Genomic DNA, 26,921 nt, shown 5'->3' on the forward strand with positions numbered 1-26,921 from the left:
TTCACTTCAAAGAAATATGACACATATTTACATGTAGGCACATATTTACCAATTTATACAAGTTTTAGTACTTAATACAGTATGTATTCAAAAGAATATTGTACTTGAGTTAATTCTGTATAGCTTTCCAGTTAACTAACATCCAGTACCTTGAGTCTCAGAAATGAACTATATTTTTGCTCATAAGACTTTTGTCCTGTTTTTCCTACAGGCATATTTCACCGTCTGTGAAAACTTCCCTGTAATTCAGTTTTCCTCTCTCCATTATTAAGAATTACACCAAGTAAGTAGGATGTGGCAAAACTAGCTAGTCAGTTTTATAACTGTCTATGGATATTTATTCAATAGCTGCCACATCTCTTTTGTTCTCAATAGAATGTTGAGTGTGACCTCATGAGTAAGAAAAGGATTTTTTCTTGAAATTATATTCTGAGCCTCTGAATGATGAGGGTGATATTTTTTCCCTTCTGAAGCCAGAGGATTAATACAGATTTGTGACAGTATTCTTTTTTAAGGGGGTGTGTGGCTTCAAAACTGTCAAAATATTCCCAACTGTAAGAAATGTACCTATAAAACTCTTAATTTGGCGCCATAGGTACAATTTGTCTTTTATAAAAAATAAGCATAAAGCGTATATAATTATTCAGTTTTCACATTTGAAAAGTTCTCAACCTCAGGAAGAAAGAAAACAGAACTCAGTGTCCTGCCTTTAAACTCGATCAGAAAAGTAAATCCAAAATATAAGTAGGATTGTTTAACATTTCTCTCATGAAGTCAGTTTTTATGTGATGCACACATTTCCTATCGCCAGCCAATTTTTTTATTAGAAGAAATTTGCATAACTATTAACACTTGTTATTTGTGATGTATTTGTTAAATTTTTCCATTTTTTAGATTAAAAAGATATGAATGAATATCCTAAAAAAAGAAAAAGGAAGACTTTACATCCTTCTCGTTATTCAGGTCAGTGTACGATTGAATTATTTAAAAGTTAGGCCATGTTTAATTCCCGTGCAATTGTGTTTCCATCCATTTTCTCATAAATGATCTGATAAGAGTTAAATATCTGGGTCAACTTTTAGGTAAGAGGAAACTTTAAGTTTTCTGAAAATATATTTCTCAATGTCTGCTGTGTGCTAGACATACATCAGAATTTCACATTTATTTTAATCCTCACAACTTCATAGTTTATAGACGTTTAGAATTAGATATCCAAGTTACATATTTACAGAGCATAATTGATATTTGCCTGTGTTTCCCAAGCTTGTGCTTAAGTCTTAATAATAACCTTGATGGAAGATATTTTGCATCATTGGAAAAAAACTTTATCCTGTACATTATTTTCAGAAATGTTGTAAGTTTCATTGTGATTGTGTAATTTTAGATCCTTCCTTTGAGATTGGCTCTACTATCTTGGCAAATAAGAGGTCTTGACCATCTGTAACTAATGCTATGCACAGGTATACTTGGGGCGGTCTCAGGTACACCTGTTAACCAACCCAGCCTACTTGTTTTTCATATCTGAGGAAATTAAACCTGGTCTACCTAACTGGCCCTTCCCAGGCAAGAGTTGAAATGACTGTCTTCAGAAGCCCTAACTGGTTCTCAGACCTTCCTCTTTGTATTATGCTTTCTCTGCAGTACATGGCAGATCTGCGTGGTAGTTAATTCAGTGTTTTTTGCAATTAACACATTTATTGCATATTTATACTTTGTGGGACTCTTGACCATGGGAATTGTATCTTAGTGTGTTTCAAAGTATTATATTTTAAATGGTATGGTTTACGGTTCTTTCAAAGCTTAAAGTCAATATCTGAATTATGAAAGCCTTCAGAATTGAGGGAACTATTAACACCTTATTACCAATACTATGAAAATTTATTTATGTTTGATAAAGAGATGGCTGTCATTAGATGTTTATGTGTTCAGTGTGCTTGAAAATTTTTAAATTTTGTTTTATGTTCAGATTCCTCTGGAATAAGCAGAATTGCAGATGGATTCAATGGAATTTTTTCGGATCATTGTTACAGTGTTTGTTCTATGAGACAACCAGACTTAAAATATTTTGACAACAAAGGTATATTTAAATTTTCCAAAATATTTTATTCAAATTTTTAACAGTAGTTCAGACATATAAATAAAAAAAAATCCTCCTCTCTCAGTTTTAGTCAGCTAGGAATTGGTGGCAAAGCAGGAGTGACCCAGAGTTTTGAGTATTTATGATGAAAAAGTTAAAAATAGTGGTATTTCAGGGAGTTCCCTGATGGTCCAGTGGTTAAGACTCCGTTCTTCCACTGCAGGGGATACAGGTTTAATCCCTGGTTAGAGAACTAAGATCTTAAGTGCTGTGTAGAGTGGAAAAAAAAAACAGAAAGAACAGTGTTACACACAGATCATCTGCTCAGCTATACATCTCCGTTTGGAGGGCTAATGGAAGGAAAGAACACAAGGTGAGGGGTGTGGTCATTTAAAGAACATTCAGTCAGAGACATCAGTATGAACTCATGTTTGGCTTAATATAGACACATACAGAAACATTTATGGGATGTCAGTATGTTTGTAGTAGTGCACATGCACATATTTTTTGCTCTGTTAACTGAGAGTCTAACAGAAATGACATCCCAGTAGCAATGAGAACATCTAGTGCCCTGATCTTGGTTTCTAATACCATTTTCCAATAAAAAGAACAAGAGCTTCTTGGAGAAATGGCAGATTCTAGTTCTGGAGCAGGAAACCTCAAAGATGCGTCTGGAGCATTTTGTTGTGCCACAAATTAAATATTATATTAAATACTCAACATATAGAGTCACTCAATATAAGTATGCCAAAGGAGCATAAGGAGCCAACTAAAAGAGCTCCCAGTATCCAAAGCTGAAACAGTTTGAGAGGGGGAGAAATTGAACTATAACCCAAAGTATGAAATAAATATCCATGAGTCCGTACTGATATAAATAAATGATAGAATAAATAAATAAGGGAGAAGAAACAAATGTGTACAGAAGAACTCCAGATTATTTGTGTAGCTAATCCTCCCTCAAGGAGGTGAAGCATAACTTCCCAGTCCTTAAGTGTGGACTGCGCTCAGTACCTTAATTCCAAAGTGTAGACTATGGAAAGTAAAAGAGTGACTTTACAGTGGAGAAACCTGATAAAGCCCCAGGTTATCAAGTTCAACATCAGCAGTCATAAATAATGTTAGTAGTTTATACTCTTTATATAATGTGAGTTTTAAAACAAGGCAGTTTGCCTCTGTGTCTACCTTCCAGTAATCCATAATCCCAGTCTAATCATGAAAAAGCAAAGTTAATTGGTGGGGCATCCTGCAAAATACCTGACCAGTCTCCTTAGAATTGTCATGGTCAAAAAAAAAAAGAATTGTCATGGTCATCAAAAGCAAGGGAAGCCTGAGAAACTGCCACAGATAGCAGTAGCCTGGAGATATGACAAATAAATGTTATGTATCCTGGATGGGACCTTGGAATAGAAAAAGGATATTAGATAAAGACTAAGGAAATCTGGATGAAGTATGGACTTTAGTTAATGATAGCTTACCAGCATTTGGTCATTGTTACAACAAACAATGTAAGATGTTAATTGAGGAACCGAATGCAGGGTATGTGGGAATTCTCTGTATTACCTTCTTTTTTTTTTTTTTTTCCTGTAAATTTGAAACTTCTGAAAAATAAAGTCCTTTTAAAAAAGACATGATATTGAAGCCCAGTTTTCTCTAGTGACTGACATTTCAGTTTGTCCAGGTAATGTTTAATGTTTTGATTGATATAAATAATAAGTATTTTTCCAAATTCTTTTTTACAGATGATGATTCTGATACAGAGACATCAAATGAATTGCCAAAATTTACTGATGGAATCAAAGCCAGAAATAGAAATCAAAACTACTTGGTTCCCAGTCCTGTACTTAGAATTCTAGACCACACTGCCTTTCCTACAGGTAGGAGAAACTAATAGCATCTGCACATTTTGTATAGTTCAGTGAAAAAAATAAAAAGTAAAATAAGTTTCTTTTTGCCAATTACTTATTTAATAGGTCTTATTTAGTAATAATAATAATAGTCTTGCTTTGTTTTTCAGAAAAATCTGCTGATATTGAAATTTGTGATGAAGACTGTGACTCCCCTGAATCGGTCCACCAGCAAACCCAAGAGGAGAGCCCCATAGAAGTTCACACTGCTGAAGATGTTCCAATTGCTGCAGAAGTACATGCAATTTCTGAAGACTATGATATAGAGGCAGAAAACAATTCCTCTGAGAGTCTCCAAGACCAAACTGATGAAGAGCCACCAGCTAAACTTTGCAAAATTGTTGACAAGAGCCAAGCTTTGAATGTGACTGCCCAGCAGAAATGGCCTTTACTGAGAGCTAATAGCAGTGGCCTCTATAAATGTGAACTTTGTGAGTTCAACAGCAAATATTTTTCTGATTTAAAGCAGCATATGATCTTGAAGCACAAGCGTACTGATTCAAATGTGTGTCGAGTATGCAAAGAGAGTTTCTCTACCAACATGCTTTTGATCGAACATGCCAAACTTCATGAAGAAGATCCCTACATATGTAAATACTGTGATTATAAGACAGTAATTTTTGAGAACCTCAGCCAGCACATTGCAGACTCCCATTTTAGTGATCACCTTTATTGGTGTGAGCAATGTGACGTACAGTTCTCCTCAAGCAGTGAGCTCTACCTGCATTTCCAGGAGCACAGCTGTGACGAACAGTACTTGTGTCAGTTCTGTGAACATGAGACGAATGATCCAGAAGACTTGCATAGCCACGTGGTAAATGAGCATGCATGTAAATTAATAGAGTTAAGTGATAAGTATAACAATGGAGAACATGGACAGTATAGCCTCTTAAGCAAAATCACATTTGACAAATGTAAAAACTTCTTTGTTTGTCAAGTATGTGGGTTTCGGAGTAGACTTCATACAAATGTTAATAGACATGTTGCTATTGAACATACTAAAATTTTTCCTCATGTTTGTGATGACTGTGGGAAAGGCTTCTCAAGTATGCTAGAATATTGCAAACATTTAAATTCACATTTATCTGAAGGGATTTATTTATGTCAATACTGTGAATATTCAACAGGACAGATTGAAGATCTTAAAATTCATCTAGATTTCAAGCATTCGGCTGATTTACCTCATAAATGTAGTGACTGCTTGATGAGGTTTGGAAATGAAAGGGAATTAATAAGTCACCTTCCAGTCCATGAAACAACTTGATTGTTCTCTTTAACTTCCATAATGTTGATGTGAAATAATAAATTCAACTATTTTGGAAATGTTAAAATGGATGATTTTAAACACAACTTGTGAGAATTGTCTTTAACAAGATCTTTTTAATTGCCAGTTTTCTTGGCATTGCTGCCTTTTCAGTATATAGTTGTATCCTAAATGTGGTATTTTCAATGCATTTGTAGTTTTAACCACTTTTGGTGACTGTCATCGTGTTTATTGCATGTGCTCTGAATTTATGAGTTGATAGGAAACATACAGTAAAGAAACTATAGTTTTCCTTCCATAAATATAGGTGTTACAAACTTTTTCTTCTTTAAACTCAAAACAAGATCAGTCTTTCATGGATGAAGTCATTAAAGTACTGAACTTCCAGAGCTAAAGTGCAACATAATGCACAGTTAAGTCCACTGATATTCCCATTAACAAGATCCAGACCCTGCTTTTGCATTCCCCAGTAGTTACTCTCCCCACGACAGTCAGTGAACTCTCCGTCTGTGTGAGTCTTTCAGTGACACTAGGAGCCCCATGTTACGGTAGGAAGGAAAGATCTGATTTTCTTGGCAATCTTTTTTTTTGTAATCCTTATTTTAGCCCCATCCATGTGCTAAATAATCGTAGATGGGGAGGAACTGATAAGGGGTTAAACAATAAAGGAACATTTCATAACTCATTTATAAATGAAACAGGTCATTTTTAATCTGTTCATATTTCATTTTCACTTATGCAACTGCAAAGTCATGCCTGAACTTCTGATACCAAATCATTTGTTTCTGAGAAAACCCACTGAAGTATTAAAATAGAAATAGGAGGGTATGAGAGATTGGGGTTGCTATTATGAGAAGGTATAAATTACTTTTGATAATGGTAAAGCTGTCTTAGCGTCTGTATTTTCTGTGGCTGCCATAACAAATTACCATAAACTGAGCGGCTTAAAAAGTAGAAGTTTATTGTCTCACAGTTGTAGAGGCTAGAAATTCAAAATTGAAATGTTAGCATAGTTGGTTCTTTTCGAGAGCTGTAAAGGAAGAATCTGTTCTCGGCTGCTCACCTTGACTTGTATGTGGTCATCTTCATGTGTGATCTCCCTGTGTCCAAGTCTGTCTCCCTTTTACAAGGAATCAAGCAGTCATTGGATTAAGGCTTACCTTGCCAAGCTCATTTTAACCTAATAAAGACACTATCTCCAAATAAGGTCGTATTCCATTACTTCAACATATGAACTGGGGAGACACAACCACCACAAGTGAGTAACAGCTTCTTCAATAGTATCAAGAAGATGGTATTTTGTGCATCATTGGCCTCAAATATAAGAAACTGCTGCTAACAAACTATTGTCACTCAGGAATATTAATATAGTTGACAAGACTGGTTTATGACCCATGGTTTTCCCACCTTGAGACCCATGGGAGTTTAGTCTGTTTTGTAAATTGTGACAGCAATAAGTTTTTCAAAACCATTTTTATTTCCACCCTTTTGTCATATATGCATACCTGTATTCCTAGAAATTACCATTCCATCTAATTATAACATTCCAGGTAGGGCTTGTCTGATAAAAACATTTCTTAGAAGACTTAAAATTGTAATTAAATTGGAAGAAAACCTTAGAAACCATCTGATCTACACCCTCTTGTTTTCTTTGTTTCTTACAGAAACAGGTTATTATTAGGCCGAGGTCACAAAACCAGTTAGAGCAGACAGGAGTGGAATCCAAGTTGTTTGGCTTCCAATCTAGTGATGTTTCCATTACACCATGTTATAAAAATCTGAGCTTTGTCCTTGGGATATTTTTCATGACTACTTATCCTAGCCAAGAATTGCCTTGGTAATTCGGTTTTTATACTTTTTCAATATCCATTCAGCTTCAGGAATTTGATTTTCAGAAAACAAACTTTAAGTAATGACTTGGTTTGTTTTTATTTTCTAATTGTGTATCTTATAGCATTACGTTTTTGATCAGGCATTAGTAATCAAATTAGAGATTGTAATGGAACCACTCGAGACATTAAATCCAAGTTTTAGAACCATATAATCTGGTGCTTTTTTGATGAATCTGCAGCTTGAGGCCACATTTTACTGCCACTTTGTCCAATAAAATCTTGCTTTGACTCAGCTTTCAAATAAGCCTATAAGTGACCATTAAATTGCTGTGGTAGCAAGTCTATATTTTTGGTTTAATGAACTTCTTTGGAAAAACAAGCCTACCTAAAAAGAAAATTTTCTAACTGCTTCTGGATTTTTTCTTCTCAAAGGCATTTCCACTGTACTCTTGTGACTCGAGAATACATAACGGAATACACAATAGAATTATTGCCAGCGGTGAACAGTAGTGATGGATCTTTTTTTTTTTCTTTCATCTTCACCTTGAAATGAGTGTTACTTGAAAATGGTGTGGTATTCAAAAGCCTCTTTTCCTGCTTGTAAATCTGCCAGTTTTTGCATTTTAAATGGCCTTTCATAGGTTCCTCTGAATATGTACCGTAACATACTAACCAGTTTCCTTTTTCCACAGGGTCCACAGCTTGTTAGGTGATTGCTGAATTATTTGCAGGTGTAGTATATACAGGTTTCTGGGGGCTTTTTCCCCTAGTAAGCTAACAATATTCCTCATTTTTAAATCTGATCTTCAAAGCATTGAATTACTTAAGTCCTGGCACTTTATCTTAGCTTGTTTTCTCAGTCTTACTACCTTTACAAGCAGGTTAATATATCCCCCAAACTACTGTGATTAATTTGTAATGGATTCTGATGACTTAAAAGCACTATAAGTGACATAAATTTGAAAAAGCTAATAAGAATCAACTAACCACAATCCTCCTGGGAAGCAGATTGACTTAAAATAATCAATACTACTTACTTAACTGAAAATAAATAGTTAACGATTAACCGTAAATCCCAACAGAGAAGCAAATTTGGTTAGTCAGTTTTACACTACAATTAACAGTCTCATCCCTGTAAATTAAAAATGAACTTTTGAAGATACAGTCTTCTGTAACTTTCAGTTCTGATGATTGAAGATACAGAATATCTTTTAGAATTTCTATTTATGGCATTGCGTTTATGGATTTTAAATATACCTTGTATTGGTTTAGCTTTCCATAAATTAATAACATTCAAATCTAAGAGAAAGAAATGTGTATATTTATGGTGTAAAATATAAATACACAAAGCTTAGAAGTTGTCACATGTAATTTACATGTTTATATGAAATTACATGCTCAATTTACAAGTTTAAAAAACAAAATTTTAATGGTGTTTGCTCTATACTAATGATTTGAAAAATACTTTTCTATACAAAGATTTTCCATATTAAAGCATCACCATGACTTCCTTACTAAGTCCGTCCTCTTTAATAACCTTGATATTAAACTAGTAACTCCCTGAACCTAAAATAAATCACATTTGTGAAAAGTAATTTTTTTATTGTAAAAAGAAACAATTTTCTCACATTGCTAAATAGGAATATTGTATTATCTACTGGTTTTATTCACATATTTTAAAAAGAATGACTTTAAATTCTTTTTTTAAAGGAATTTTTGTTGTCGTAACCATTGATTGTTGTTTGAGTTTTAAATAGGCAAACAGATATGACCCGGAAAATCTTTTTTCTTGCTGCTAAAAATACTGAACTGAATGAATTATACATTGAAAATTTTAATGAAAAGTATATTTTGAATAAAAACGTTTTCTAGCTTTTAATATCTAGGTATTGTCTGCTACTGAAAAACATTACAGATGAAATAATTGGTATTTTTGCCCTTATTCTTCAGAGTAAGTTCAGATTAGGAATTGGAATCAAATGAAAATAACATAGAAGCATCATTTCTGGTGGGTGATGGGTTGTTTTTTGTTTTGTTTGGGGGAGGGGTGTTAGTTTTTGTTTTTGATCCTCTGCCTAAATACCATTTACCATGATGTTTTGGATTTCAGTTGGCTGAAATGTGAGAGTATTGAATTCTTTTTTCTTGCCTACCTTGCACATTTTATTTAGGGTTATCACTTCTCTGCTATAACCTTATGTTTCTGAAATATATTGCTCAAGCTATATTCTACGACTGATTACTCTTCGCTTTGCAACCCTTTCTCACCTCATGTGGATTTTCAGAAAGTCTCAAGAGAGTAAAATTTTCCCAGTTAGCAAGGAGAGAGTGGATGTCTTAATTCTTCCTTCTCTGTATTCTCCAAACTGTTAAAATAATTTACTCCTTTCATACCATATACCTCATCACTCACTTCTACACCCTGTAAATATTTTATTATATCCTGTCTAACAGAATTAGTGAATTTGTAAATTTTAATGTGTCTATTTTAGATTTTTAAGAAGCAGAATATCATGGCACTTTTCTTTCTGGCTGTGCTACACAACTTACGGAATCCTAATTCCCCAACCGGGGACTGAACCCAGGCCACAGCAGTGAAAGCGCTTAGTCCTAACCACTGGATGGCCAGGGCGTTCCCTCACAGCACTTCTTTATGGTTATAAGATTATAGTTAATTGCATTCTTTATTGAACAACTAAATTGCTGAAGTAGAAAAACTAACACAGAGTGACAGAATGTTAATTTGGAAGGAACCTCAGAAATCATCTAATCCAGACCCATAAAGCACATTACATAAAAATAATTGTATATGGTACATTATTTTATGGTTTTAAATTATATGTTGTAAAATGTAACACATCAAATCTCATTCCTGAATATTTTTACTTAGGACAGAACTAATTTTTTTTTTTAAAGCAAATGTTTAAAGAAAAACATGAAGTAAATAATGATACATCGACATGGAAAAAAATAGGCAGGTAAAACATGGATGACAAATTTGAGAATACAAAATCCTTATCTAAACTTCTTATTTATAGCTCAGAAAATGATTCTCTAACATCGTTAGTCGAATGCTTTTTAAGCTATAATAAATATGACATAACTCTCTACCACTCTTCAAAGAATTTTAGAAAAAGTGAAAATGTACCCTATTTTTTCAGTGAAATGTCATACCAGACAACTGAAGAGAGAAAATAATGTAATGGGGGGTTCTGGATCATGGCATGAGACCTTATTTTCTAGTCCCTGTTAGCTAACCATAAATTGTGTGACTAACCAAGGACAATGGATGTAATGTTACCAAGTTTTTCTTTCAATTCCTTAAAAACTTGTTTCACTACCACTCTGTTTAAAAACTATGGAATGTCTCTTCTCAAGCCATATGCACAGGGATACAAAGATAAACTGTGGTTCCTGTCCTCAAAGTGATTTACCGTATAGGGCAGGAAACTCTTCTCTGTCATTCTTCTGAACTCCAGTTAAATATGAAGCTGAGTGCCTTTTGTGTTTCTAACTTCCTATATAATGCTACCATAAACATTCTTGTATGTGTTAAGGTGTTTGGGAATTTTTTTTTTGTCCCTTGGAGGGATGTGGGCTTTCTGTAAATATTTTTTGTATGATTGTGATTAAATATGTCCAAAATATCCAGACTGGCTCAAGTTTATACACCCATCATATGATCAGGTTTCCCTGCATCCTTATAAAGTGAGTTGATTTTGGTAAATCTGAAGGGCATAAAGCACTACGTTACTGTTGTTTGAATTTGCATTGTTTGATTACTAACAAGATTGGGAAGGTCTCAATATGTTCATGAGACACTTTGGTTTCTCACTTTGTGAAGTGCTTCTGCATATGCTTTGTTTTTTTGTTGTTGTTGTTTGTTTGAAAGCCCAATGTCCTAACCACTGGACCACCAGGAAACTGCCCTTTGTCCACCTTTCTATTAGGTTTTCTGGTTACTTTTGAGAAGTTCTTTAAAATTTTTAATTATTGGTCCTTTGTTGATGATATACACTGCAGAGAACAGATTCCCGGGTTCCCATCCATTGCTGATGTCTTTTGTTGAACAGAAATCTTTACATTTGATGTGGAGAGATCCATCACATTTCACCTTACAGGTTGTGCTTTCTACAATCTTGTTAACAAACTCCTCTGTAACCCCAAAGTCACAGAACTATTTTCCTACATTTTCTCTGAGTAATGTTGTGGTTGTACCTTTTGTGTTTAGGTCTGAATTTCTCTGTGTGTAAGAATGATTCAAGTTTTGTTTTTGTTCATTCAAGTGAGCCAATTTTGTCAGCACTATTTGTTAAATAATGCATTCTTCTCCCAGTGATTCATGATAACAATTTGATCATATATCACTCCCCATGGGCATAACTGGCATACAGATTTGTGTCTGTACTCATTATATTCCTGTTTGTTCCTGCAACAGTATCACATTTTTTAACAGTTACTTAAAACATTATAGGTTTCCAGTATGTCTTTCTTTTAATTGGAGTGTGATTGCTTTACAATGTTATGCTTCTGTTGTATAATAAAATGAATCATTTTAATGTGTGCATATACCCTCTCCCTTTTGGATCTCACTCCCAACCCCCATCCCATGTGTAAAATAAATAGCTAGTGGAAGCTGCCATAAAGCACAGGAAGCTCAGCTCAGTACAGTATGTCTTAATATCAGGTAGTGTGAATTTATTCTCTTCGCTCTTCTTTTTAGAATTGTTTTTAGCTATTGGTGGACTTTTCCTTCTTCCATGTAAATTTAGAATTAGTTCCAAATTCCATCTAAAGTTTTGTTGGAATTGCATTATAATTATAATCATTTTAGAGGGAATTGACATCCTTATAGTGTTAAATCTTTGCTTTCATAAACATTGTATATTTCTCCATTTACTTAGGTCTCTTTTAATGTTCTTTAAAAAATTTTCCATAAAGGTTGTATGCAGTTTTTGTTAAGCCAATAACTAGATTCTTTAGTTTTGGTTGCTTTGACATGCTATCTTGTTTTCTAATTGGTTACTGCATGTTTATAGAAAGGTTCTGAATTTTGAAATATTGATTTTGCATATAGAAGTGTTTGGGTTTTAATCTTAGTTTTAATAGCTGTCTTTCCTTAATTTTTAATGTAAGTCACCATATAATTGTCATAAATTATATACTTGTTTCTTTATTCCTAGTCTGCGAGTCCCGAATGACTTTTTTTCTTATCACAGAATTTGTCAGTGCTTCCACTACCATAAAGAGCAGGAATAGCATTAGCAGGCATTCCTTTTTTTGTTCCTAGCCTTAAGTGTAAGACTTCTCTAATCTCCCTGTCAAGTATATTTTCTGTAGGTTTTGGTAAGTAGCCTTTAGCAGTTTTCTTAGTTTTGAAGACTTTTTATTGTAAGTAGGATTAAACTTTAGCAGTGATTTTTTTCTATAGCTATTGAAATAAATGTGGGCTTTCTCCTATAAGTCTGCTAATATGAATTCCATTGGTTGATTTTCTAATATTATCTTTGTATTTCTAGGAAAACTGTACCTGTAGAAAAAAAATTTTTTAACACAGTGTTGGATTCAGTTAGCTAATATTTCACATAGGATATTTGCCTCTACAGTCATACATGTGATTTTCTTTACTTACACCTTCTGTAAGTGGTATTAAGGTTATTCTAGTCTTATAAGTGAGTTGGACTGTTTTTTCCTCTTGTTCTATGCTTTGCAAAAATCTGTATGAGATAAAATTAATCTTTTCTTGAAAGATTTAGTAAAGGGTTATCTCTAAAGTCATTTAGGCTGGCTTGTTTTTGGTGTATATGGGAAATTGCCATTTCCATTTTTTGAGTACTTACTAGTTTTTCATAAGTTTTAAAATAATTTTAGTTTTTGTTAATCTCTATTTGTTTTATTTAGCCTTTATATTTAAATTTTTTCCCCTTTCTTCTTTATGTTTACTCATGTGGTTTTTGCCTATGAGTCTTCTATAATAAGGAAAATGATGGATTAAATTACTTATTATATGAAAACACTTATTTTTATAATTTATAACATGTAATGTCACTTTTATTTGAAATACAATAATTATATTAAACATGTAGTTGTTATTTGTAAAGTGATACTGTTATGATTTTAAAAATTCAAATAATATAAATAAAGCAAAAGTTACCTTTGAGATTCCTTGTGTTCAAAACTGATTTTGAGTGGTTCAGGATTTCACATAGCTACTAACTGGCATAGTGTAGATATGAACTAAGGTCTTCAGATTAAGTAACATGCCCTTGCATTAAAAGATTTCTTCTTCAATATATATTTGTTGAATAAACATGAAGATCTCAGGATGATAACTGCTTTCACATTTCGCATGCTGGTTGATGCTTGAAATTCATCCTGAAAATTTCATTCCTTTTTGCTTAATGCCCTAACTTGATTTTATATTATAGTACTTGTTGGTCAGGCAAGTACAACAGAAGTCTTTTGATTTCAGAGTGTTTTGTGCTTTTTAATTCATTATCTCTTTCCCTACCCTCCCTCTCTACACCATAAACAAAAATGCTTACATAAACAGTATACTAATTATTTCTGCTAGGAATCCTTAGAATTGTACTTCTATCAAATGTCTTTTACAATAAAGACCAAGCATAGTCTTACTTCCATGTCAGCTGGGTTACAGTGTGTATCAGTTAGGATTCAGAGGATAAGAAATTTATTGCAAGGAATTGAGGGCTGGCTAGGCAAATCCATAATATGTAGGGGTAAATATATATCTATATACATGTAGATATGTATATCCAAAATGTATTGGGATATACATATATGTGTGTATACTGGAATATTACTCAGCCATAAAAAGAATGAAATACTATAATGCCATTTGTAGCAACATAGGTGCACCTAGAGATTATACTAAGTGAAATAAGTCAGAGAAAGATAAATATCATATCGTATCACTTACATGTGAAATCTTTAAAAAAATGATACAAATAAACTTATTTATAAAACAGAAAAAGAATCACAGACATAGAAAAAAAAACTTATGGTTCCCAAAGGGGAAAAGAGCAGGGAGGAAGGGATAAATTAGAAGTTTGGGATAAGCAGATACAAACTACTATATATAAAATAGATAAACAGAAATGTCCCACTGTATAGCACAGGGAGCTATATTCAATAATTCAATATCTTGTAATAAACTGTAATAGAAAAAATCTGAAAAAGGAATTGTATATGTCTGTGTGTATATATATGTATATAAAACTGAATCACTTTGCTGTACATCAGAAACTAACAAAACATCATACATCAATTAAACTTCAATTTGTTGACAAAAAAATAAGCTAAAAAGAAAAGAGAATTTAATCCATCCAAACTGAGGATTATAACCCAGGAAACAAATTCTCAGAAGCTCTAAGAGTTGCTTCATTGGTCAGGAGTTAGAGATGCAGTTTTTTCGTTTGTTTTTTTTTTTTTTTTGAGATGCAGTTTTATAGATTTTTGAGACAAAGAAATTATATAACATATTGACAGGTTAGCATTGTATTGATAGTTCAATCAACCAATTTTTTTTTCTTTTTCAGTTACACATGTGCAGACAAGGCTTTGGTCAGTGCCACCCCTTGTGCCCCTGCCTGAGATGAAAAAAAATACATTAAGCATAGAATTACAGTGTAATTCTCTCTTGTGAAGAATGGGGCCAACCTTTTCTCATAAGGTGATTTCATCCTCCTGCTTTGAGAAGGTCTGTTTAATGTGTAATGTAGATGCACACCACACATGGTGAAAGGTCTGACATGAAGGGAGCATGTCATTTGTCTTCCTTTATTTTAGTCTGATTGTCCTTCCACAGAATATTTAAGATTTTCCTTATCAAAAATTTTTAAAGGGTGAAAAACCAAACCATGCTCTAAGGAAAATACAAGTGTAATAGGTTGGACATTTTCTCCCCAAAATATGTGTCCAAGTTCTAACTGTTGATATCTGTGAATATGATCTTACTCAGAAATAGCACCTTTGAAGATATAATTAAGTTAAGGATCTTGAGATGAGATCATGGATTTAGGAGCCAAGATCCCAATCCCCATACTGAATCTAGTGACCAGAGTCCATATAAAAGAAAGGAGAGAGATATTTTAGATAAGGGCAGAAGGTCATATGAAGATAGGGGCAGAGATTGGTGGGTGACATATATCCTTAAGCCAGGGCTTCCCTGGTGGCTCAGATGGTAAAAGACTCTGCCTGGAAAAAAAAAAAAAAGACTCTGCCTGCAATGCAGGAGATGTCAACCAGGGAATGCCTCTAGCCAGTGGATACTGGAAAAGGCAAGGAAGGAACCTCCCCCTGGAGCCTCCAGAGAGAACTTAGTCCTGCAGACACTTAGATTGTAGACAATATGGCCTCCATAAGACTGTGAGAGAATTAAAATTTTGTTTAAAACAAAAGCAAAAAGCACAAGGGCAAGTCATCAGTAAGGCTTGGGCAGGAACTAACAGTCGATCCTGCAGTCCACAGGCAGAATGCCTTTATTAGGCAAATATCAGATCTGCTCTTAAAATCTTTTAACTGATTGGATCACCCAGTATCCGAATTAACCTCTTTTACATTCAGTTCAGTCCCTCAGTCATGTCCGACTCTTTGTGACACCATGGACGGCAGCACGCCAGGCTTCCCTGTCCATCACCAATTCCCAGAGCTTATTCAAACTCATGTCCATTGAGTCACTCATGCCATCCAACCATCTCATCCTCTGTCATTCCCTTCTCCTCCCACCTTCAATCTCTCGCACCATTAGGGTCTTTTCAAATGAGTCAGTTCTCCCCATCAGATGGCCAAGATATTGCAGTTTCAGCGTCAACATCAGTCCTTCCAAAGAATATTCAGGACTGATTTCCTTTAGGATGGACTGGTTGGATCTCCTTGCAGTCCAGGGACTTCTCCAACACCACAGTTAAAAAGCATCAATTCTTCAGCACTCAGCTTTCTTTATAGTTCAACTCTCACATCCATACATGACTACTGGGAAAACCATAGCTTTGACTAGATGGACCTTTGTTGGCAAATGTCTCTGCTTTGGAACATGCTATCTAGGTTGGTCATAGCTTTTCTTCCAAGGAGCAAGTGTCTTAATTTCATGGCTTCAGTCACCATCTGCAATGATTTTGGAGCCCCAAGAAAATAAAGTCAGCCACTGTTTCCACTGTTTCCCCATCTATTTGCCATGAAGTGATGGGACTGGATGCCATGAACTTAGTTTTCTGAATATTGAGCTTTAAGCCAACTTTTTCACTCTCCTCTTTCACTTTCATCAAGAGGCTCTTTAGTTCTTCTTTGCTTTCTTCCTTAAGGGTGGTATCATCTGCAGATCTGACGTTATTGATATTTCTCCTGGCAGTCTTCATTCCAGCTTGTGCTTCATCCAGCCCAGAATTTCGCATGACGTACTCTGCATATAAGTTTAATAAGCAGGATGACAATATATAGCCTTGACAAACTCCTTTCCCAATGAGGAACCAGTCTCTTGTTCCATGTCCAGTTCTAATTGTTGCTTCCTGACCTGCATACAGATTTCTCAAGAGACAGGTCAGGTGGTCTGGTATTCCCATCTCTTTCACAATTTACCACAGTTTGTTGTAATCCACACAGTCAAAGGCTTTGGCATGGTAAATAAAGCAGAAATAGATGTTTTCCTGGAACTCTTGCTTTTTCAATGATCCAATTGATGTTGGCAATTTGATCTTTGGTTCCTCTGCCTTTTCTAAATCCAGCTTGAACATCTGGAAGTTCATGGTTCATGTATTGTTGAAGCCTGGCCTGGAGAATTTTGGACATTACTTTACTAGCGTGTGAGATGAGTGCAACTATGCGGTAGTTTGAGCATTCTTTGGCATTGCCTTTCTTTGGGATTGGAATGAAAACTGACCTTTTCCAGTCCTGTGGCCACTGATGACTTTTCCATATTTGCTGGCATACTGAATGTGGCACTTTAACAGCATCATCTTTTAGGATTTGAAATAGCTCAATTGGAATTCCATCATCTCCACTAGCTTTGTTCATAGTGATGCTTCTTAAGGGCCACTTGACTTTGCATTGCAGGATGTCTGGCTCTAGGTAAGTGATAACACAATTGTGGTTACCTGGATCATGAAGATCTGTTTTGTCTAGTTCTTCTGTGTATTCTTGCCATTTCTTCTTAATATCTTCTGCTACTGTTAAGTCCGTATCACTTCTGTCTTTATTGTGCCCAACTTTGCATGAAATATTCCCTTGATGTCTCTAATTTTCTTGAAGAGATCTCTAGTCTTTCCCATTCTATTGTTTCCCACTATTTCTTTGCATTGATCACTGAGGAAGGCTTTCTTATCTCTCCTTGCTATTCTTTGGAACTCTGCATTGAAATGGGTATATCTTTCCTTTTCTCCTTTGCCTTTCACTTCTCTTCATTTCATAGCTGTTTGTAAGGCCTCAGCAGACAACCATCTTGCCTTTTTGCATTTCTTTTTCTTGGGGATGGTCTTGATCACTGTCTTCTGTACAATGTCAGGAATCTCTGTCCATAATTCTTCAGGCACTTTGTCTATCAGATCTAATCCCTTGAATCTATTTCTCACTTCCACTGTATAATTTTAAGGGATTTGATTTAGGTCATACCTGAATGGTCTATGAATGGTCTAGTGGTTTTCCCTACTTTCTTCAATTTAAGTCTGAATTTGGCAATAAGGAGTTCATGACCTGAGCCACAGTTCAGCTCCCAGTCTTGTTTTTGCTGACTGTATAGAGCTTCTCCATCTTTTACATAGTCAACTGACTATAGATGTTAATCACAAATAATCTCCCAGAAATACCTAGGGTTAGTGTTTGGTTGAATAACTGGATACTAGCTCCTACCATAAAGTAGGTATTAGTATTCTGCATTTGTGGATGAAGTACCTGGGGCTCAGAAGGATAAAAGGGCGTCAATTGCAATACCGTGTCTCTTGCCAACTATAGAAAGTCCCAGGACTTTCCTTTGAGCCATGTGTAGAATAGGAGCAGCAACACTCAAGGGATGTTAGAAATGCACACCTGGACCCAGTGAATCAGAATCTGCAGTTTAATAAGATCCTCAAGTACAAAATTCCTGAGTACAAAGTTTGAGAAGCACTAGTCATGCTTGGAGGAGAAGGCAATGGCATCCCACTCCAGTACTCTTGCCTGGAAAATCCCGTGGATATTGGAGCCTGGTAGGCTGCAGTCCATGGGGTCGCTAAGAGTCGGACACGACTAAGCGACTTCACTTTCAGTTTTCACTTTCACTCATTGGAGAAGGAAATGGCAACCTACTCCAGTGTTCTTGACTGGAGAATCCCAGAGACAGGGTTGCCTGGTGGGCTGACATCTATGAGGTCACACAGAGTCAGACATGATTGAAGTGACTTAGCAGCAGTCATGGTTGGAAAACGTCAATTTTCAAACCAATCCCAAAGAAAGGCAATGCCAAAGAATGCTCAAACTACTGCACAATTGCACTCATGTCACATGCTAGTAAAGTAAGGCTCAAAATTCTCCAAGCCAGTCTTCAGCAATACATGAACCATGAACTTCCAGATGTTCAAGCTGGATTTAGAAAAGGCTAAGGAACCAAAGATCAAATTGCCAACATCCGCTGGATCATCGAAAAAGCAAGAGAATTCCAGAAAAACATCTATTTCTGCTTTATTGACTATGCCAAAGCTTTTGACTGTGTGGGTCACAACAAACTGTGGTAAACTGTGAAAGAGATGGGAATACCAGACCACCTGACCTGTCTCTTGAGAAATCTGTATGCAGGTCAGGAAGCAACAATTAGAACTGGACATGGAACAACAGACTGGTTCCAAATAGGAAAAGGAGTACGTCAAGGCTGTATATTGTCACCCTGCTTATTTAACTTATATGCAGAGAACATCATGAGAAACGCTGGGCTGGATGAAGCACAAGCTGGAATGAAGACTGCCAGGAGAAATATCAATAACCTCAAATGTGCAGATGACACCACCCTTATGGCAGAAAGTGAAGAAGAACTAAAGAGCCTCTTGATGAAAGTGAAAGAGGAGAGTGAAAAAGTTGGCTTAAAGCTCAACACTCTGAAAACTAAGATCATGGCATCCAGTCCCATCACTTCATGGCAAAAAGATGGGATAACAATGGAAACAGTGACAGACTTCAAAATCACTGCAGATGGCGACTGCAGCCATGAAATTAAGAGATGCTTACTCCTTGCCAAGGAAAGTTATGACCAACCTAGACAGCATATTAAAAAGCAGAGACATTACTTTGCCAACAAAGGTCCTTCTAGTCAAGGCTATGGTTTTTCCAGTAGTCATGTACGGATGTGAGAGTTGGACTATAAAGAAAACTGAGCGCTGAAGAATTGGTCCTTTTGAACTGTGGTGTTGGAGAAGACTCTTGAGAGTCCTTGGACTGCAAGGAGATCCAACTAGTCCATCCTAAAGGAAATCAGTCCTTGATATTCTTTGGAAGGACTGATGCTGAAGCTGAAACTCCAGTCCTTTGGCCACCTGATGCACAGAACTGACTCATTTGAAAAGACCCTGATGCTGGGAAAGATTGAAGGCAGGAGGAGAAGGGGACGACAGAGGGTGAGATGGTTGGATGGCATCACCGACTCAGTGGACATGAGTTTGGGTAAACTTCGGGAGTTGGTGAGGGACAGGCAGGCTGAGCTGCTGTGGTCCATGGGGTCGCAAAGAGTCGGCCACGACTGAGCGACTGAACTGAACTGAGTCAAGGATTGGCTCCGTGATAAATAATCCCCTTGCAAAGGCGGGAGACAGGTTGGATCCCTGAACCTGGAAGATCCCCTGGAGTAAGAAATGGCAACCTCGTCAGGTATTCTTGCCTGGAAAATTTTGTGCACAGAGGAGTCTGGAACGCTAGAGTCCATGGGGTCGCAAAGAGTTGGACACGCGAAGAGCTGGATACGAGTTAGAGAGCGCGCACACACACACACACACACACACACACACACACACACAGAGCTAAGGTAGTCTATAAGTCAAAAGGTTTTTCTTTATTGCTGATGGCCGAGCAAGCAGGACTCCTTGTCTTGGCACCACAACCCAACCTCATCTCGCCGCACCTGTCCTCCTTTTCGCTCTTCCTCACTACACCAACCACTGGCAGCTAACGACGCCGAGGCTGGGCAGAGCTTTGGAAATTTTGAAGGCAGAGGGAGGTGAAGCAGAAGCTAGGGGAACTGAAAAGCATTCTTGTAGCAGAATTCCCTGCCAACAAAAACTCTTTGCCCTGTGCCCTTAAGAAATATGACGTTCGGCAAAGACGCACTTCCGGTCATGGAGCCAAACAAAATCCGGGAGGGCAAGAGGCCGGAAGTAACCGCCCTCGCGCCTCTCCTCCCGCCCCCTCTTAATTTCCCAGCATCTTTTGGGAGAATGAGGCTGCTTGAGGGCTGTGGCTGAGGTGCGGTTGCTGGGTGACAAGTCGGAGCCCGGACTGGGTGAGTGCCCGCTGTCTCGGCCGCGGATCGGTTCACTTTGCTCGGGTGACCTTCGTCCTGCCGGGGATAGAGGACGGGGAGTCGTGCGCGGGGCGCTCTGTGAAGAGGCGCCGCCGCGGGGTCTGCGGCAAAGGAGCGAGCTGGAGGGGTTGCGAGTGGGGCCGGCGCCCGGGTCGGGCCCGCGGAGCCCGCGAGGTCAGTGCCCAAGGAGTCGGGCGGCCGGGTCCCGGGCCAGGGCTCGCGGGACGGGGGTGGGGTCTGGCCCCGAGCCCCGCAGGCGGGGCTCCCGCCCCTGGTGTGGAGGACGGGAAAGGCCTTTCTCCAAGGAAGGCGTTCACAACCAGCTGAACCGGGTGGTTATTCTCACCGTGCTTTCTCTCGCAGCCATTCGGTCATTTCCTGACCCCTTGGAAGTCTCAGCCTTCTTTATGGCTGCTCTGCTCCATTTTACACACAGGCACACAGGGATTAGACAGGTGTGTGATCGGTTTTGTTGGGTGCTCTTTATGAGAGGCTACCACCAAAAATTATTTTTCTTAACTTAAATTCCTTGAAGTTCTTGTTACTTTGGCTGGAAACGTTGATGCTCTTTATGGGGCTTGTCTCCTTATTTGCTGCGATGAGAACTACTTTCTAAACGTTTGTATTGCTCTTTTTAAAGCTTGCCTCCTTATTTGTTGCGACGAAGACTAATTTCTAAACGTTAGTATTGCATCAAACGTTAATATGATGTTGGAAGTTTTATTTACTCACTGTGCCTATCCACTTCCACCCACCTAGAGGTCAAGGTTGAGAGACAGTAACTTATTGTTGGTGAACTTGGCTTCATCTCACTCATCCTGTTCCCTGATGTAGTTAAGTCACATGCACTCTTACTAGCATGAAAACAAATAACCCATTCAAAACAATGGGCAGAAGACCTGAATAGACATTGCTCCAAAGAGGACATAGAGATGACCAATAGGCACATGAAAAGATGTTCAACTTCAGTAGTTATTAGAGAAGTGCAAATCAAAACTAAAATGAGATATCACCTCACAGCATTTTGAATGGCTGTCATCAAAAAATCCAAAAACAACAAATGCTGGAGAGGGTGTGGAGAGAAAAGAACCCTTCTATGTTGCTTATGGGAATGTCTCATAGTCACTATGGGAATCAATATTGTCACTATGGAGAGCAGTATGGAGGTTCCTTAAAAAACTAAAAATAGAGCTACCATATGATCCAGCAATCCCACTCCTGGGCATATATCTGCAAAAGAACATCCAAAAGGATACATGCACCCCAGTGTTCATTGCAACACTGTTTACAATAGCCAAGACATGGAGGAAACCTAAATGTCTATCTACAGAGGACAGGATAAAAAAGATGCAGTACATATATTACAATGGAATATTACTCATCCATTAAAAAGAATGAAATAATACCATTTGCAGCAACATGGATGGACCTAGAGAGTGTCATACTTAGTGAAATGAGTCAGAGAAGGAGAAATATCCTATGACATCCCTTATATATGGAATCTGAAAAGAAATATACAAATAAATTTACAAAACAGAAAAAGACTCATAGACTTAGAAAAGGAACTTATGGTTGCCAGGGGAAGGGATAGTTAGGGACTTTGAAAATGTCATGTACACACTGCTGCTGCTGCTGCTGCTGCTAAGTCTCTTTGGTCGTGTCCGACTCTGTGCGACCCCATAGATGGCAGCCCACCAAGCTCCCCCAACCCTGGGATTCTCCAGGCAAGAATACTGGAGTGGGTTGCCATTTCCTTCTCCAGTGCATGAAAGTGAAAAGTGAAAGCGAAGTCGCTCAGTCTTGTCCGACTCTTAGCGACCCCATGGACTGCAGCCCGCCAGGCTTCTCCATCCATGGGATTTTCCAGGCAAGAGGACTGGAGTGGGGTGCCATTGCCTTCTCCGCGTGTACACACTGCTATATATAAAATGGATAATCAATAAGGACCTACTGTATAGCACATGGGACTCTGCTGCATGTTATATGCTAGCCTAGATGGGAGGAGGGTTTGGGGGAGAATGGATACATGTATATATATGGCTTCCCAGGTGATGCTAGTGGTAAAGAAACCACTTGCCAATGCAGGAGACACAGGTTCAATCCCTGGGTCAGAAAGATCCCCTGGAGGAGGGCATGGCAATCCACTTCAGTATTCTTGCCTGAAGAATCATGGGGTTACAAAGAGTCGGACACGACTGAAGTGACTTAGCACACCTATGTATGGCTGAGTACCTTCAAGGTTCACCTGAAACTGCCACAACATTGTTAATTAACTATACCCCAGTACAAAATAAAAGATTTAAAGTTTGGGGGGAAAAACAGAGTCACATGCACTCAGAATTTGGCTAGTTTTCATCATCAGCAAAGGGAAATAAATAGAAATTGCTATCAAATTTTGGGCAATAGACTTCACATATTTTAGTGGAATATTGCCCAAAAGTAGTCTTTAATTGTCTGAGTAGATCACTTCTCTCCCAAAAATAGCTACGTAAAAATATTTAGGGGGACTTCCCTGGTGGTACAATGGCTAAGACTCCACACTCCCAATGCAGGGGGCCTGAGTTTGATCCCTGGTTGGGGAACTAGATCCCACATGCCACCATTAAGAGCTTGAATGCTGCAGCTGAAAAGCCCACAAACTATAACTAAGACCCAGCAGAGCCAAATAAATGTTTTGGAAGTTTGTTTCATTGGGGAGTCAGTGTTGCTGAAAAGTGTCATTAACTCACGTGTCTTTAATTTGTACTTTTCTAACTTTTTATTTTCAGCATAATGGCAGAAACTGCTTCTCCACTGAAGCACTTCGTGCTGGCTAAGAAGACAATTACAGCAATCTTCGACCAGTTACTGGAGTTTGTTACTGAAGGATCACATTTTGTTGAAGGTTAATATCTCTAAGTTTTTAAAATAATTACTTTTGAAAATATATAAAGATGCTTTATTCTTTCAACCTTGGATACAGAACACATACAGAGCATTGTGCTATATGAGATACCATAACAAAACCCATTTCTGCTGACCAAAGGAGGAACATTGAATTATATTAATAGCAACTAAGAAAGAAGTATATGTGTGAGGTCCTGTTCTAAGCACTTAATAATAGCTCATTTAATACTCAAATCAACACTGAGGAAGATTTTAATCACACTCATTTTTTTTGTTTTGTTTTATTTATTTATTTATTTATATTGTAGTGGTTTTTGCCGTACATTGACATGAATCAGCCATGGATTTACATGTGTTCCCCATCCCGATCCCCCCTCCCGCCTCCCTCCCCATCCCATCCCTCTGGGTCTTCCCAGTGCTCCAGCCCTGAGCACTGTCTCATGCATCCAACCTGGGCTGGTGGTCTGTTTCACCCTTGATAGTATACTTGTTTTCAGTGCTATTCTCTCAGAACATCCCACCCTCGCCTTCTCCTACAGAGTCCCAAAGTCTGTTCTGTACATCTGTGTCTCTTTTTCTGTTTTGCATATTGGGTTATTGTTACGGTCTTTTTAAATTGCATATATATGCGTTAGTATACTGTATTGGTGTTTATCTTTCTGGCTTACTTCACTCTGTATAATGGGCTCCAGTTTCATCCATCTCATTAGAACTGATTCAAATGAATTCTTTTTAATGGCTGAGTAATATTCCATTGTGTATATGTACCATATCTTCCTTATCCATTTGTCTGCTGATGGGCATCTAGGTTGCTTCCATGTCCTGGCAATTATAAACAGTGCTGCGATGAACATTGGGGTACATGTGTCTCTTTCAGATCTAGTTTCCTTGGTGTGTATGCCCAGGAGTGGGATTGCTGGGTAATATGGCAGTTCTATTTCCAGTTTTTTAAGGAATCTCCACACTGTTCTCCATAGTGGTTGTACTAGTTTGCAGTCACACTCATTTTAAAGATAAAGGACCTAAGGCACAGAAAAGGTAAGCAGCTTACCAAAGATCACACAACTTGTAAATGCCCAGACTAAAAAGTGAGGCAGCCCACATTTAGCCATTATACTTACCTCCCTGTCAACTCAACAGTTAAGTCAACATGTCAGATCTGTTTTAGTGAAAAGTGAGACAGGAAAGCTGTGACAAACCTAGACATTGTATTAAAAGCAGAGATATCACTTCGCCAACAAAGGTCCGTATAGTCAAAGCTATGGCTTTTCCAGTAGTCAAGTATGGATGTGAAAGTTGGACCATAAAGGCTGAGCACCACAGAATTGATGCTTTTGAACTGTGGTGCTGGAAAAGACTCTTAAGAGTCCCTTGGAGAGCAAGGAGATCAAACCAGTCAGCCCTAAAGGAAATCAACCCTGAATAGTCATTGGAAGGACTAATGCTGAAGCTGAAACTCCAATTCTTTGGCCACCTGATGCAAAGAGCCAGCTCAGTGGAGTTGGCTGAAGCTTCAATACTTTGGCCACCTGATGCTGGGAAAGATTGAAGGCAAAAGGAGAAGAGGGTGGCAGAGGATGAGATGGTTAGATAACATCACCGACTCAATGGACATGAATTTGAGCAAACTCTGGGAGATAGTGAAGGACAGGGAAGCCTGGCATGCTGCAGTCCATGGTATCACAAAGAGTCAGACAGAGCTTAGTGACTGAACAACCATTACCTATTCAAACCCCACTCTTAGCATGTGAATCCCTCTGCTCAGTTCAAGATTTGAAGCTCCTGTCAGAATGAAATTATAATTGGTGGATATTAGGTTCTAGTTATTCTGTTCAGAAATGCGTTTTGGTCTTAAGTGGGTATTTTGTATTAGATGAATAATAAATACCCTTTTGGGTCTTCCCTGGTAGTCCAGTGGCTAAGACTCTGTCCCAGTGCAGGGGACCTAGGTTCAAATCCTGGTCAGGGAACTAGATACCATATGCTGCAACTTAGACACGGCACAGCCAAATAAACATTTTAAAAATAAATAAATACCCTTTTGACTGGATCCCTGTAATTTTTAATAATTTTGTAATTCTGAGCAGTATTCCTAATGACCTGTTGCAACAAGGCATTCCCCTTTTACCAAATATTCAGAAACCATGCCATTTTTATTTTCAAATGTCATGTTAATATAAAACAAAACCAAAATGTATGCACATCTTAAGTATTTTATAATTACTGGAGTGGGTTGCCATTTCCTTCTCCAGGGATCTTTCCAACCCAGGAATGAAACCCAGGTCTTCCACACTGCAGGCAGATTCCTTACTGACTGAGCTATAAGGGAAGCCCTATAATTAATGTAATATTCATCTATATTATTTTGTCTAATACCATTTTAATTTTACAGCAACATATAAGAATCCAGAACTTGACCGAGTAGCTACAGAGGATGATCTGATAGAAATACAGAGGTATAAAAACAAGCTTTCCATCATTGGTGAGGTGCTGTCTCGGAGACACATGAAAGTGGCATTTTTTGGCAGGTAACTCTTTACTATTCTTCTCAAGGATAGTGTTCAGCTTGATCATATCTGCAGCTTTGTTTCTGATGTTTCAGCAAGGGTATTCCTTCTCCTTCTCTTTACAGCAGTTTCTGCTCATATTAAATGTTAAAGCTATTAGCATGTAAAAGAGTTTGTTCATTTTAGTTCCTGGTATAAAATAAAGCTTTATGAAAGTCATTTCTTTTTTAAGGGTGCTCATCTCTAAGAATTGGCTTCTTACCCAATTATAAGAATAGAAAAACAGATAAGTATAATTGGTGACTTACTCTTTTAAATGTCTGTGGATTATCAGGTGTGACTTCCAAAAAGGTTTTCAGCTCCATGATTCCCAGAGGGAGAATAAGACATGCCATTCCTTAAAGAATCTTGTGGAGTGAAAAGAGTGATTTCTGCCACAGCTCATACATTAATTTAGGGACCATTTGTTAACTCTCTATGCACCAGTCACTAGAGATGCAAAGACAAATGACAAGGCCCATACTTGGTTGTTCAGATGTCATGTGGCATGTCATTAGGCATAAATGCCTAATAGAGGCATTTATTTACTCATTAAGCTAACCTCGTGGGCCCTCTAAGCTGTTTCCCATCTTAGGGCTTTAGCGCTTGGCGGCAGCCTATCTGTAGAATTCTCTGTGTCTTGTTCAGTGTCGGACTGCTTTGCATTCTTTAAGTCCAGACCAAGCTATCTAAGGTATTCCTTTTCAGTTATTCTGTATTAAACCACCTTGTTTATGTCCCTGAAAACTTTTCTTCAAGCTCGTTTCTGTTTGTCTTTTTTGTTATTTGCTTTACCCACTTGAGCTTGTGCAGAGTCTAGTATGAAGTAAGTCCGTGAAAGAGACCCTACCTCAGGTTAGGGTGGAGTAGAAGTCAGAGTAGGAGGGAAGAGGCTTGTTGGGGAAGTGATGACTCAG

At 37.6% G+C, this 26,921-nt stretch overlaps 2 protein-coding genes across 6 annotated transcripts in view; both read left to right on the top strand.

The window, feature by feature from the left end:
• The window catches only part of ZNF639 (zinc finger protein 639), an 18,423-nt gene extending 5,186 nt beyond the window's left edge, over positions 1 to 13,237 (top strand). For 4 of the 5 annotated variants that reach the window (XM_061166622.1, XM_061166625.1, XM_061166623.1 and 1 more), the window contains exons 2-6: positions 212 to 283; positions 895 to 963; positions 1,967 to 2,077; positions 3,817 to 3,951; positions 4,092 to 13,237. In XM_061166622.1, coding sequence (XP_061022605.1) covers positions 906 to 963; positions 1,967 to 2,077; positions 3,817 to 3,951; positions 4,092 to 5,245 — 1,458 coding nt within the window. In that variant the 5' untranslated portion in view covers positions 212 to 283; positions 895 to 905 and the 3' untranslated portion in view covers positions 5,246 to 13,237. The remainder of the gene's footprint in view (positions 1 to 211; positions 284 to 894; positions 964 to 1,966; positions 2,078 to 3,816; positions 3,952 to 4,091) is intronic. The other variant, XM_061166626.1, reaches the window with a different exon arrangement.
• A 7,175-nt stretch (positions 13,238 to 20,412) lies between these two features.
• Positions 20,413 to 26,921, top strand: part of MFN1 (mitofusin 1) — a 33,007-nt gene continuing 26,498 nt past the window's right edge. The window contains exons 1-3 of the mRNA XM_061166627.1: positions 20,413 to 20,551; positions 23,341 to 23,456; positions 25,851 to 25,986. Of these exons, the coding sequence (XP_061022610.1) occupies positions 23,345 to 23,456; positions 25,851 to 25,986 (248 nt within the window). The 5' untranslated portion in view covers positions 20,413 to 20,551; positions 23,341 to 23,344. The remainder of the gene's footprint in view (positions 20,552 to 23,340; positions 23,457 to 25,850; positions 25,987 to 26,921) is intronic.

This window comes from Dama dama, chromosome 19, assembly GCF_033118175.1.
Source record: "Dama dama isolate Ldn47 chromosome 19, ASM3311817v1, whole genome shotgun sequence".
NCBI lineage: Eukaryota > Metazoa > Chordata > Mammalia > Artiodactyla > Cervidae > Dama > Dama dama.